The 14631-nt window shown below is 39.6% G+C and overlaps 1 protein-coding gene across 1 annotated transcript in view; it reads right to left on the bottom strand.

The window, feature by feature from the left end:
• Positions 1-14631, bottom strand: part of ARL13B (ADP ribosylation factor like GTPase 13B) — an 83834-nt gene that overhangs the window by 42109 nt on the left and 27094 nt on the right. Inside the window, exon 3 of the mRNA XM_036350920.1 lies at positions 7744-7993. Coding sequence (XP_036206813.1) covers positions 7744-7993 — 250 coding nt within the window. The remainder of the gene's footprint in view (positions 1-7743; positions 7994-14631) is intronic.

Raw genomic sequence — 14631 nt, 5'->3', positions numbered from 1 at the left:
AAACTGGATCTCCTAATTCAACTCCATTTGGACACAACATATCATCAATAGTAATTATTCATATCCACTATCACATTTATAGAACACTAATAAAATACTGCACTACGAGCTTTAAGCACAGTATTTGGAATTTGCATGACGACACAGGCATTAAAAACCTTATTTACAAGTGAAGACACAGAAGCTCAGAAAGATTAAGTAAGCTATCAAAGGACTGACTCCAAAGCCCACACTTCCCCATATCCCAGGAGTTCTCAGTTTTTGCTGTGTACCTGAATTATCTGGGGAAAACATGTGAAAGAAAAACAGATGTATTCCTGGCCCTACCCTCTCAAGTTTAGGGGCCTGGTCTGATATTGAAGCAGGCATTCACTGAACAACATCTTGCTGCCTAACAACCCTACGAACAAGCTTTTCTTTGTTATTTTGTCTTTAAATAGAATGTGTTGGGATGTGGGTGGGGAAGGATGGGCACCTATGCAGGTTGCTTGTGCATAAATTACCTAGGACATCAAGGAACTGAGAAGCTTTGGTGTGAACTACAGCTGCCAGAGTGAAGTTGGATGCCCTAAGAGACAAAGGAAGCCCTCAGCAAAAAAGTGTGGAGGTGAATCAACAGCATAAATAAGATTTATGAACATGAAAGCTTGGTAAAGTTTCACTGAAATAAGAGAAATCTTAAGTCAATGGACCCTATAAATCTAGTGAGTAGGGGTTTCAGATGGTAACAATAGTAAAATTAGGGGACTCAACACTAGATCTGAGGGTGAAGTGAATCAGTGACATAGGTAATCCATACTTGCATACCTCTGGGTCTCCAGCACTCTATAAAGGACCCAGGTCCTTCTAGTTATTATTTAAAGGTCTAACTTAGTAAAAGTACTAATGAGAGTATTAGTAAAATCATAACCTAGTTAACTTCTTCTGGATACATAGGATAAAGAATATGATTTTTTTTTTAAAAAAAACCCAAAACTTGCAAAGTAATATTTGCCTGTTAATATTATCTAGAAAGAAGGTGAGTCAAGTAGGCATATAAAGGTCAGAGATGAAAATCCCATATTGGAAAAGGTAATAATAAAAGTTTAGTTACTGTGTCATCTAATATGGAAGCTCACTCTCATAGTTTTTAAGCTTTTTGGTCATAAACTCCTTTCAGTGTTTGATGAGAGCTACATTCTGCTCCCAAGAAAAATGTCCATGCACTTAGAATTGTGTATGTGACTTCACAGGGTCCGGTAGGCCACCCAGGTGCACAGACCTCTAAATCAAAAATCTCTTTTTTAGATATTGATGCTGTGTCATCCATCTGCTTCCAGAACAAGTACCCAGGCCCTTCTGATATCTCCTGAATGAGAACAAGGGGATTTAATAAATGAATTTTAAATGTTGGAAAAAAAGTCTTTTTTTATTGAAATGTTCATAATATTTAGTAAGAGCATGTCAGAGATATTATGTTTTCTTCCCTAGTGAAATCCCTCTATATTCATCACTTTTGTTGTAAAGCATCCAATTTGTGAGATTTGGCCAAAACTTAAGTTAGGTCATATGACTCCACAGAAAAGCAGGCAGTATGTAATGAGACAGTGGCGCCATTCCAAGAGTTCAAATGTGCTAACACAGGTAGAATTGTTATTATCCTGGGAGGAAATTTTAACTGGATCTCCAGCGTTATTCCAATAATAAATATTAGGAGATTCGGCCATAAAAAGGGAGGGTAATTTACTGTTTCTCAGAGGCTTACTTTCAAGACTACACAAGAGAGAGGAGATGTAGAAAGAGCACGTGCCTTCTTATAACATCAGTGTAACCTTGGGCTTCTGAAAATTCAATAGGCCGAGATGTTTAAAATAGCTCCCAGCTCAGTTCTTTCCATGGATCATTAACAAATGGAAACTTTTTATGGTGGATGTTGAGCTTCAAATTTGGAATTACTGCTTGATTTTAGTACTTTTTAAAATTGCAAAAGTTATTTACTTTTTCTTGGAAATGTTTTCTTTATGTCAAGATAACCAAGTTTTAGGTTTAAAATTAAGTTATAAATAGGCACGAGGGTATATAACATAATTCACACCATAATAAATCAGAATATAGGCTAAAGTTCATCTCTATATAAACATGAGAGAAAAAGACTTTCTCGGAAAATAAACAGGTTAATTACAGAACAGAATGTTTGCATGGCATCTATTTCTGCTCTCTTTAGAAGGAATACAAATCACTTTTACCTTTTTACTGAAATGGATTCTTGGGATAACTACAATATGGTTCATGTTACTATATATGGTGGAATACAAATGCATAATTACAACACTTTACAGCTGCTTTTATTATAGAAGAGGTATTCAACCACTATCTGCGGAACAGAACTTCAGGGCTAATAAAACGCAGAAGCCTAGTGATATTGTATGATTTTGATCTTTCAGGAGAACCCTCAAGCCTATGACATAAAGTGAAATTTGGCTGAGGCTTCATTTGCAATGACAATTGCTGTCAGATTCATGTGCATGAGCAAGGTAGGCAGAGGTAGATTGTCCAGGGCCTCTGTGGTCATCTACCCTGCTTCCCACAATATGAAGGAATCTGGCTCTATCGATTTGTAATTTTATGATTATAGACAAGATTCTCATTCTTCAGGTTTATTTTTCTTCTGTTGAATGACTGGCTCTTCTTGAGGTCTGTGGTTGTTCTCTATGTGCTCATAACAGGGTGGGAAAAGAAAATTATCTAGGTGTTTAAGTGAGCTCTAAGAGGCTTTGTGGGACCTACTAGTAAACTAGTGTAGGCTCAGACAAGGGGTGAACAGAAGAAATCAAATGCTGTAATTGGATTTTGCAGTTGAGAGGTCCAAATGTCTGTGGGCAGAAAGGAAGCAGCTGTGTGCAACAAGGAGCACTGTAGACTGCCTCCTAAGTCAGGTGCCCTCCCCATACTTCTCCATAACCTACCAGCCCTTAGCACTGAGCTTAGTCGGATTCAGCTGGAGGCCCTTCCCACTTATTATCCACCACACCTTCCAAGGCTACAACTATTAGGTGCTAGAGTTATATCAGTTAAAAAGCGGAATTTACAAGCTGCATGACCCTATGAATCAGGCAACCTGAAGGTCTGTAAGCAGAGGAGTGGCAAAATGATCAAATTTGCATTTTAAAAAAGAAAGCTCATGTTCCTTATATCACTTGCTTTATATCACTTGTTAAAGAATCTAAAGCATGCACCGGCTTTATAATTTTAAAAACATCAAATAAAAGAGCTCCTGCTAGAAACACAGAGGAGATTGGAGAACAGGCGAGTCTGCTGGCAGGGAGAGAAACTTGTTAGGAAGCCACTGCTCTCAGTGACATGGAGGAAGTGATGAAGGGATGAAAGACGGTAACAACAAAGGGAATTGAAAGTAGGAGGGATATGAATAATATTCAGTCAGTAACATCAAGAGGAAGAAGTAGCAGGAGAACTCTCAAATATGGGGCTTGGGGAGATAGTCAAGAGGAATATAAACATAAGAAAGAATAGGATACAAAATTGTATATATTGTGTGGTCACTGCATACATTATATTTTTACAAAAATATGCACAGGAATTCATCAAAATAGAAGTGGTTCGCTCTGCATGGTAAGTCAATCATTTAAAAAAAAACAACTCCTCCCCTGAATCTTTTATATTTATTAAAAATATACTTTTTTGTACATTCTGTATATTTTTGAAGCACATTCATTTCGAAAGCAGTTTACCTTCTTAATAAAAATCCTATGGTTGTAAAACTCCCTTGAGAAAAATTGGTCAAACCAAATGGCAAACCATATTTCATAACACGTTATACCACCTATAATTAATTTTCATGTCTTTGTGAGATCTCATTGACTATAAAATTGGAATGGTGAAGCAATCACCCTAGCTGTGGGTCTTCTCTTTCTAGTCTAGAAATTCACAGCTGAGAGAGGTGATGGAATTGCCGGCAGTCATTTGATTACTCAGTAATCACTGTAGTCACTTATGAATTGCATGCTCCTGCCTAGGGACTTTTCCACTTCCATCTGTGTGACTGGCTTTCATCTCAAGTGTCATACTCTCAATAACATCTACTATGTTTATCCTGATTATAAGAATAACTAGTGGCCCAGTGCATGAAATTTGTGCACGGGAGGAGGGTGTCCCTCAGCCCAGCCTGCACCCTCTCCAATCTCAGACCCTTTGGGGGATGTCGATTGCTGGTTTAGGCCTGATCCCGGGATGTCTGACTGCCAGGATCGGGCCTATCCCAGCAGTTGGACATCCCTTTCACAATCCTGGACCGCTGTCTCCTAACCACTCACCTCCGTGCCTGCCTGATTGCCCCTAACTGCTTCAGCCTGCCAGCCTCACCACCCCCTAACAGCTCCCCTGCCGGTCTGATTGATGCCTAACTACTCTACCCTGCCGGCCTGATCATCCCCAACTGCCCTCCCCTGCTGGCCAGATCAACCCCAAAGCTTTTATTAGTATAAATATGACCCTTCACAGAAAAATTTCACTAACCCAGCTTTAAAATAAGGGATTGACGATTGAATCATTGGGGCCAGGCACCAAGATTTCCTTTCTTTGAATAGTGGAGGGAATAATTATCTTGTCTTTAAATTGCCCTGAACATCAAATGAGATAATGACTTAGAAAAGCATAAAAGCACCATATAAAGACAACTGCCTTTTTCATATACTGAAAAGACAATAAAGTGGTAAAATGAAAAACACTATTTTTATTCTCCCCCTTCCTTCCTTTACAGCCTTTATTTAAACTTTGAAATTTAGAAAAATTTCACTCCTATTTTCATTTCTTTACATTCAATATTATTTTGTATTAGTTTCAGGTTTATTAGTTACAGAATAGTGGTTAGACAATCATATACTTTACAAAGTGTTCCCTGATATTTCCAGTATCCACCTGGCTTCATACCATCATTACAATACTGTTGACGCTATTCCCTATTTAAGTGACAATAGGTTTACAGGTTCCTTCCAATCTTTCTTTTGTGTTGCCTGCCCTTCCTTTTCTTTTTCATGTCTTCCCTCATTTTCTTTATATAGTATCTCAATTGGCCCTCAAAGCTCAGTGAAGGCACTGGGACAGGCTTAATCCATTTTACAGATCAGGAAACTGAGGCCAATTCCAGTTGGCTATGGAACTGGACTCCTGGCGCAGGGAGCCCTCACAGCCATGCTCTCCACCTTTCCTAAGGGAGAGCCACAGGGCAAACAGAACGAACCTCCCCAGGAGGCTTCCAAGCCTCATTCTCCAGCACCTCTTCATCATGGATGCTCCACATTCTTTCCTCTCCCCCGCCCCCACCCCATTCTTTACTGCCCCCCCTCTGGGGAGCAGGTGGTGTGCACCCCCATGGGGTGGGGAGAGAACTGGGGGCGGGGCGGGCGCAGGCTTGTTTTGGGGCCAAGGCGGGAGCAGGAGTGCAGGCCGCGGGGAGGCCCGGTCAGCGCCAGGAGCTTCACCAAGCCGCAGTGGGGTACCCAGCAGTGCGGCGCTCCTCCACTGAGGTGGCGCCGCCCCTCCACCCCTGCCTCAGGGCTGCAAGTCTGCATCCCTCCACCCGGGTGTCCTTCCATGCCTGCAGTCATCGCCTCTTATTTCCCACCTATTGGGGCCAATACAGAACCTCACTCTCCCCAGGCGAGGCACATATCCCCCTGCCAGCACCCTGCCCAGGCCTGAGCCTCCCCCCCCCAGTGCACCCCATCTTGGCGCCGCTCTGCGCCCCTTGGGCTGCGCTTCCTGGCCAGCCGCTTCCCCGAAGCCATGGCGCTTGCCCAGGATCCCCCATCAGGCGGAGACCTGTGCACGTGCCTGCAGACCCCATGGCCGGGCTCCTGGCAGCCACTTTGCCAAAGGTTCCTCTACCTTCAGGCTCTCCTCAGACCCCCGGGAGCTTGGCTCCCGCGGCCCAGCCCTTCCGTGGCTCCCTGCAGCCCCCGCTCTACTCAGCTCTCCTGCCACCCACCTGTCAGGACGCTGCCTGGCGCCTTGCTGCGGGCAGTGTGGTTCTGGGGCAGGGGCTGGGGGTGTGGGGAGCAGCTCCAGTAAAGTTTAGTAAACCCCAGGCCCCCAGCCCCTCCTTGAGTGAAGCCCAGGGCAGGCTGGGGGCCTGGGTCTGAACACTGCAGCTGCGGAGGACCCCGCCCACCCAGGGCCTCACACAGGGGTCCTGGCTGGTGTTGGGGCTGGATGGCAGCTCAAGCTGGCCCTCCCTGCCTGCAGTATGCAAATTAGCCGCCATCTTGGTTGGCAGTTAATTTGCATATCGCCCTGATTAGCCAATGGGAAGTGTGTCAGAGGTACGGTTAATTACCCTATTTGTCTATTATTAGATAGGATGTGTCCCTGTCACCACCACCACCACAGGATTCCCAATATTGTTTTACCTGCTTTGTTTTCAATGCACTTATCACCTAATATGTGACATAATTTATTTATTTTATTCAGTGTTTCACCCCCTAGAATCTAAGTTCCTAAAGTCATACATGGATTTTTATTGTTTTTGTTCCCAAACGTGTCGGCAGCACCAGAACACTACTAGCACATAATCAATACTCAATAAATATTTGTTGAATTAACATATGCATAAATGAATAATGCATGAAAGAATAAATTAAATAACTATTAGATTTAAACAATCACATGAAATTACTTTACAAATGAATATCAGTCATTACTATTTTCTACTTTAGAAGTTTCTGATTTTCCGCTTAAACATTTGTAGAGACGAATTTAGCCTATGGGGTTCAATAAAGTTCATTCTTCTTATATATATCTATTAAAGTTTTCTGTAGATTCAAAAAGGTGAGGATCGTATTAATAAAATAATATCTCTAATTAATTAAATGTATAAAAATTAAACAATATAAGCTTTACCAGTAAATGATGCAATAAAGTTTCACTTTTTGTAATTAGAGCTTCCAAATTGTCTTATTTCAAGATATTCATTTGTGGTTGAGGACACTGAGAAACCATGCTCACAATTTCTCATTTAACCACGTTTGTCTGGTTTTTTTAATCGTTAGTAATGAACAAGAATGAGGGCAAATGCACAAGAAGGGAAGGGCACACATTCAACTTCAAATATAAGAGCAATTTAAACTACTTTACTATGTCTTGGAGTTATGGCACCCTCTAGTGTTTACTATGCAGAAATGCTATGAGAACAAATAATGCAAAAGTCTTGTCAGCTTTTTTAAAAAATTTAGGCAGCTGGACAAAATGATATAAGCACATGACTAAGTGACAGATCAAATGTTTAATTTTGAAATATAGAAGGAAAGTTGAGAAATCAAGGTGGCATAAGAAGAATAAACCATTTAAATAACTTTGAAACAAGAATATTCTTCAAGAAAAAAAGGACAAAGGCAAATTAGTTATTAAAGAAGGAAAAATTTGAAAAACTTTCTGGAACTCTGTGAATAAACCATTTCAAAATGTAAAATTTGATAAAAGTAAATTATCAAATAACACAAAGAATTTATCTTTGAATACTCAGGAGCTATAATTATAAGGCTTTTTCATAACATAGCCTCAACCCTTAATCCCTATGGATAGCATTATAACAAGGCCTCAGTAGATTAAGAGCTCCCAGGTAACTAAAAAACATTTTATTATACTAGGGTGTGACTATTTCAGCTTATTCAGTATTTTCTAACTTAGGTAAATTTCTTTATTGGCTAATGCTGCTGCAGGTACATTTGCAATGACACTAACATTACTTACACCAATATAGGCTTTCCCGATATCCTAGGATGTCTTAGCACTTCTGACATTGTCTCTTTTGTCTCTTCCATTCTCTCTTCATCACTGGAATCCACGACAAATATTACCCCATAGGACTCAGCATAGTAATTCTTCCAGATTCCCCGAATTCTTTTTCCACCTCCCAAGTCAAAGATGGTGATTTCAAACTTCCCTTGTCTAAGGTCAATTTTGGAAAATCCAACAGTAGGAGCTACGTCTTCAGGATATTCTGTTTTGAATGATATGAAATAAAAAATCTTTAGACTTTAAATTAATAACAATTTAACTTCACAACTTAAATAACGTACAATGGAATGGAATGTTGGAATAGAATGTTTATTATTTCCTTACACAATGAGCATTACATCTAAGCATACTGGTCTGGGGGAAGGGTGGATAATATAAAATACCCAACTAGAATTCACTCTCCATGCAGATAAGAGTTTCTGTCTGTCTTTATTCATTTGCTTTTATTAATATATACCTAGCTCCTAGAATCATCCCTACTGTATAACAAGTACTTAATAAGTATCTGTAGAATGAATGAATAAATGAATTTTTGCCTTTAAGATATTTACTCTCCGAGTTACAAACAATAAAAATTTCAATCTTTCAACACCACAGACAGCTCCAGGAACCATAACAACATCTACACAGTTATTTTTTTTAAATCTGAACATTTAGAGAACAGTTTAAAAGAACCAAAGAATGGCAGAAGCTAAGGACCACTCTTTTTTAATTAACTGAATTCAAGCTATACTTAGAATTAATAAGACTTGTGAGGGCAGCTTATCAATATAAAAAGTAGATTTCATTATTTCTACATGTTTTGGATGTTCTTGTAAATTTATAATTGAATTTTTTTACTTCTGTATATGACCAAGATGGTACTAGAAGTATATGATTATAACTACTAAGGATTGGTAATGACATTAAGAGATTTAAAAGATCACTAAGGTTCAAGAAAGACAAACTAGAAGCTGGGATTTAAACCTTAAAGCCAGGAAGGATTTAGACAGAAAAGTGATCTAAGTAACAGAAATGGTAAAGGCAAGAAGTATGGACAAGTTGAACACTGTGGTTGGAGCAAACCCTTAAGATTGTTAATGCAGACTGAAGAGAATTCTGAAGAGAGAGAATTGTGAGCCACAGAAGATATTTGAGCAGACCAATAATATAACTAAGGTAACTAGAGTGTGATTTATTAAGATTCATCTTTGCAAAAGTCTCCAGAATTGACTGGAAATACGAGTGATAGCCACTTTTCAAAGAGAAATGAAAATAAAAAGACAGATTATGAAAGAGTAATAGGACCTGTGTCTCAATTGTTATGGAGAAAAGTTTAAACTTTATGTCTGTTTCTTCCATTCTCTCTCCACCACTGGAATCCACAACCAATATTATTCTATTAGGCTTTGTTTATAGTTGCAGGGCTGAAAATTACATGGGGCTTTTTAATTTTAAACCAATAAAATAAAATAAAATAAAATAAAAAATTCAGTTCCTCAGCTGTATTAGCTACATTTCAAGTGCTCAAAAACCATATGTGGCTAGTTGCCCACCTTACTGGATACAGCCAATCTAGAACATACCCCTCATTGCAGAAAGCTCTAATGAATAACCCTGGTTTAAAGGGTCTTACCCCGCCCCCTCAGCATGTGCATTACAAAGATAACTTTGAAAGGCTTCTGCTGCTAAGCTTAGGTGTGACTGATAGACAGACTTCCACTAAGCACTCTAGGGCACTTTACACAGCTTCCTAAAGAAGTTACAGGTCACATTTTTTGTAAGACTTCCTTATTTAGAAGGAAAAAAAGGCAAGTTTAGAAGCAGTATAAGCAGCCAGATATTCTAAAAACAGGATTACACTAGACATTTAAAAATGTGAAATCTAGTCCAGGCCAGAACTGCTTTCCACAGTTAAAATAGGCAGCTGGTCTCTGAGTAGGATTTGAGAGCTATCCTCAGGGCATTATCAGTGAGAACAAGTAACTATGCTGGAGTAGGGACAAGGGAACTAAAATGTACAGAGCACCTACTGTACCAGGATTTGTTAGGCAGCAGGATGTACAGGTAAATCAGATAGGGTTGCTATCCTCCAAGAATACACAGTTCAATACAGAGACAGCATATTAGCACGATTTTAGCATAAGAACCAATACATTAGACTGTGAAGGGGTTATGGACTGCATGTCTGTGTCCCCACAAAACTCTATGTTAAACCCCACCCCAAATGTGATGCTATCTGAAGGTGGACCTTTGGGAGGTAATTAGGTTTAGGTGAAGTCATGAGGGTGAAGCACCCATGATGAGACTAGTGTCCTTCTGAAGGACACAGAGAGCTTGTTCCCTTCTTTCCTTCTTCCACCTGAGGACACAATGAGAAGATGGTTGTCCGTAAACCAGGAAGAGGGAAACACCAGGAATCCGACCATGCTGGCACCATGATTGCAGACTTCCAGTGCCGGGAATCGTGAGAAATAACTGTTTCTGAAGCCACAGTCTATGGCATTCTGTTATAGCAATCCAACTAATAAGACAGTGAGCATTGTTTATGGCATTCTATTACAGCAGCCCAAACTAAAACAGAGGGCATTCAAGGGGAAAGGGATAAAAAGAGGGGTGAGTTATGGTCTAGAAAGGCTTCAGAAAGGAAAGGAAATGAAGTCTGAAAAGCTACAAAATTATAACAAAAAAGGGAGAAGAACATTCTAGACAGGAAACCAATGTAAACACAGATAAAATGATGGCCACATTTGCAGGAACCCAATCAAGATTAAGTAATTTTTTCAAGGTCACATGGTAGGCAGAGCCAGAACTCAAATACAGGACTTTATTTTTTTTTTAATTCTTTATTTTTAAAAGTATTACATATAGTATTACATATGTCTCCTTTTTCCCCCATTGACCACTCCCTGGCCAGCCCCACCCCCAGTTCAAACACAGGACTTTAAAAGCCTGCTTATTTTGATACGCCGAATGTCCTACCCTTCTTCTCTATTCTTTCCTCTGGTCCCTATGCATGATTCTGTGTTTCAAGATTCTAGACTAAATATTCAGGTTACAATCTTCCCCTAAATCTTTCTCTGACAATTCCTTCCTACTTTCAGCATCATAAAATTTCTTCTTGCTGGTTTTCACAATAGTCTATACCTTCCTAATACCTGGGACCTATCTCTGTAGTCTTAGCATTCAGCACAAAGCATATAGTGGCTCAATCCATAACACCAGACTGCTAAGATAGCTGAAGCTGCTATCTTTATGTCTATTCTTCTTTTTCCTTCCATATATTTACCCACCCACCCATGCTTATAATCATTTATTGAGGGCCTATTATATATTGGCATCATACAAGAATCAGGGATAAAAAAAACATATGGTTCCCAACCCTGAGGATTTCATACAGTATGTGTTCAGAAAACAAATCTATAGAGTCTAAGATAAAATGAAAATACATAATCAATAACTATTTATTAAACATCTGTTATGTGCTATGCACTGTGTAAGGTACTAGATATCTAAAGATTAATAAGGCCCAATTTTCTGATCTTAAAACGCTATTACATAAGAAAAATAGGAGGAAACATATATAAACAAATAACTATAATATAATGAATATGTATTAATATCCAACAATCGTAGGGACCAATTTACACAAACAATTTTCCCACCCAAAATACCGATAGTTGTTTAGGAAATTTTAGGAAACAGCATTGGATAGAGAATCCTGGATTATTTTATCTGAGCACATGGCTTTTTAGGATAAAGACTGCAGGCCCTAGTCTCTACAGCAGTCAGGTGTGGCTGAGAGAGCAGGTTCTAGGTAGTGTGCTGGTGGCATATTGTTAGACGTTTAATTGGGTCAGTGGAACTCTGATAGGTAGTGTTTACCATGTCCATGGTGAAAATACTCCCACTACGGACAATTTCAAACTACCAACATGAGATACCTGAACACAGAGTTGGAAAAGAAATGTGCACATTTGGCTCTTCTTAACTGGTAAGAGGCAATAAGCAGGAGCCAGACCCAGAACACCACTGATTCCAGTCAACGGCAGGTGGTGTCCTCTGATCCCGCACTTAAAGGAAAGGAGGATGGCCTCCCCTTGCCCTTTATCTCTTCCTTCCAGTTGAAATGCATTAGGGTCATGAGCCACCGTGGACCACATAGGCAAGAGAGAATACTTGTAATGGCAAACAAGAGAGGGAACTTGAGTCCCTAACACCATGAAGCTACTATACCAGCCATAGACTGCTTTTGGCTGCATTGTTATGAGAGAGAAATACACTTCTATTTTTAAAGTCACTGGTATTTTAGGTCTCTGTTAGAACAACCACATCTATACCCAATTAATACAAACATTTTGACACCCCTGAAGAAGAGAAGTTGATGCATAACCCATGGACACAGACAATAGGGTGGTGAAGGCCTGGGGTGGAGGGCGGTCTGGAAGGGGTCAATGGGAGGAAAAAGGGGACATATGTAATACTTTCAACAATGAAGACTTTTTTAAAAAAAGAGAGAAATTAAGCTCAAGATAGGGAAAGTACTCTTAGTTTAGGAGGCTATAGTAATGCTATAGATGAAAGACACTGTAGGTCTGGATTTAGACAATGGCAATACAGTTAAAGAGGAAGGAGATATATCTCAAAAGAAACAAGCAAATATCAAAAACAAAGAAACAAACAGAGAAGAGCCAGAAATAAGCGGAAGAGAAGTCATGAGTAAAATGTTTTAAGAATATTGGCTGCAACACTTAAGATGTGACCTAAACTGTAAAACAAATAAAACTATCCTTTGGGAATTTACAGTTTGGAGAGGTGGAGAGATACATAAACAAAAAGGCAATTAAGTAGTGATTCAAGCAAGTTTAGTAAAGGTAAGAGTAGACCAAAACAGAGGAAATAGTTCTACTCATGATAACAGAGGTAAGTAGCTATTCTATCTTAAAGGCTCATTTGAAAAAGTTAAAGTACTTCTATATAACTGGAATCTTTAAAAAAGAAAAAAATTAGTCTCTGGAGTGTGCTGAAGAGTAAATATGAAGTGAAGAACAAAATCAGAGCCAAAGTTAAAGGTAGTTTTGACTATGTGTTCACTGGACACCTTGAACATTTTCTAACTCTGATAAAGAAACTAATGGGTACATGAAGGTGGAAATCAGAAGAGGAAGGTCCACAGGGGAGGAAACCTTTTTTCTGCCACGGGCCATTTAGCTATTTATAACACCATTTGTGGGCCTTACAAAATTATCAACTTAAAAATTAGCCAGCAGCCCTAACCGATTTGGCTCAGTGGATAGAGCGTCAGCCTGCGGACTCAAGGGTCCCAGGTTCGATTCCGGTCAAGGGCATATACCTTGGTTGCGGGCACATCCCCAGTGGGGAGTGTGCAGGAGGCAGCTGATCAATGTTTCTCTCTCATCGATATTTCTAACTCTCTATCCCTCTCCCTTCCTCTCTGTAAAAAATCAATAAAATATATTAAAAAAAAATTAGCCAGCATTTGATCAAACATTTAATTAACTCACAGCTAATGCCTTGGAAGGGCCAGACCAAACGATTTTGTGGGCCTTATATGGTCCGCAGGCCTGAAGTTCCCTACCCCTTGTCTAATGGAAAGAGGATACTCTAGGTACACATAACAAATTAGATGATCTGATGAGCAGATTCCTAGAATCTGTTCCCTTCAATGTTAAGACTTTGAAAGAATAGAAGGGAAGATGTTTAGATAAAGGAGTCATGACTGGAAAGCCAAATCTGACTCACCAATGCTGCTGTTTTTTTTAATCCTCATCTGAGGATATGCTTTTACTGATTTTAGAGGGAGAGGGGAAAGGAGAGGGGAAAGGAGAGGGGAAAGGAGAGGGGAAAGGAAAGAGGAGGAAAAGGGGGGAGGAGGAGGAGGGAGAGAGAAACATGGATGTGGGACTGACACCAATAGGTTTCCTCCGGCACATGTCCCAACCTGGTGCATGGGATGACACCCCAACTGAGCCAACCAGCTACAGCTTGCCAACTTTTCGTTTATTTGTTTGTTTTTAACAGGTGTTGATCATCACAGATTTTGCTGCAAGAATCTTTGATTCTGAAATATAGGAGCCTGTGTAATTTTATCTCTAATTTTCCAAAGGCACCAAATGCCTGCCATTGACTTTTTCATTGAGCGCCTACTGCAAAGAATGTGTAAATCCTCTCTCATTTTCTGCTCTTATGACTGCAGTTTTTGAGTTCTCAGGCTAAGAATGTGTTTTACATCTTAAAATAATTGCAAAAAAAGAAAATTTCATAACACACCAAATAAAGTTTCATTAGAACATGATCATGCTCATTTGTTTACACACTGTGTATGGATGGCTTTCATACTAGTATGTTAGAATTGTATGGTTGGAGGAGAGCATATGATCCTCAAAGGCTAAAAGATTTACTATCTGGCTCCGCAGAAGTTTGCCAAGCCTGGTTTAGATGATGACAGCGAGTGCTCTATAATATCTAGGAGATAGCATGAAGGTACCATAGCTTTAGAACAGTGGTTCTCAACCTTCCTAATGCCACAACCTTTTAATACAGTGCCTCATGTTGTGGTAACCCTCAATTTCATTGTTACAAATTGAACATAATTAAAGCATAGTGATTAATCACAAAAACAATATGTAATTATATATGTGTTTTCTGATGGTCTTAGGCGACCCCTGTGAAAGGGTCGTTTGACTCCCAAAGGGGTCGCGACCCACAGGTTGAGAACCGCTGCTTTAGAAGAATCCACAGACAATATGCCATTTACATCTAATATCACATAGTAAAATTTGGGGTGACAAAGTATTTTTCTCCAATAGCAAGCTTTGCAAAATGTTAATTTTCTTTTAT

The sequence above is a fragment of the Myotis myotis genome, unplaced genomic scaffold, assembly GCF_014108235.1.
Source record: "Myotis myotis isolate mMyoMyo1 unplaced genomic scaffold, mMyoMyo1.p scaffold_m19_p_2, whole genome shotgun sequence".
NCBI lineage: Eukaryota > Metazoa > Chordata > Mammalia > Chiroptera > Vespertilionidae > Myotis > Myotis myotis.
This window is presented reverse-complemented; position numbering and strand designations above follow the sequence as displayed.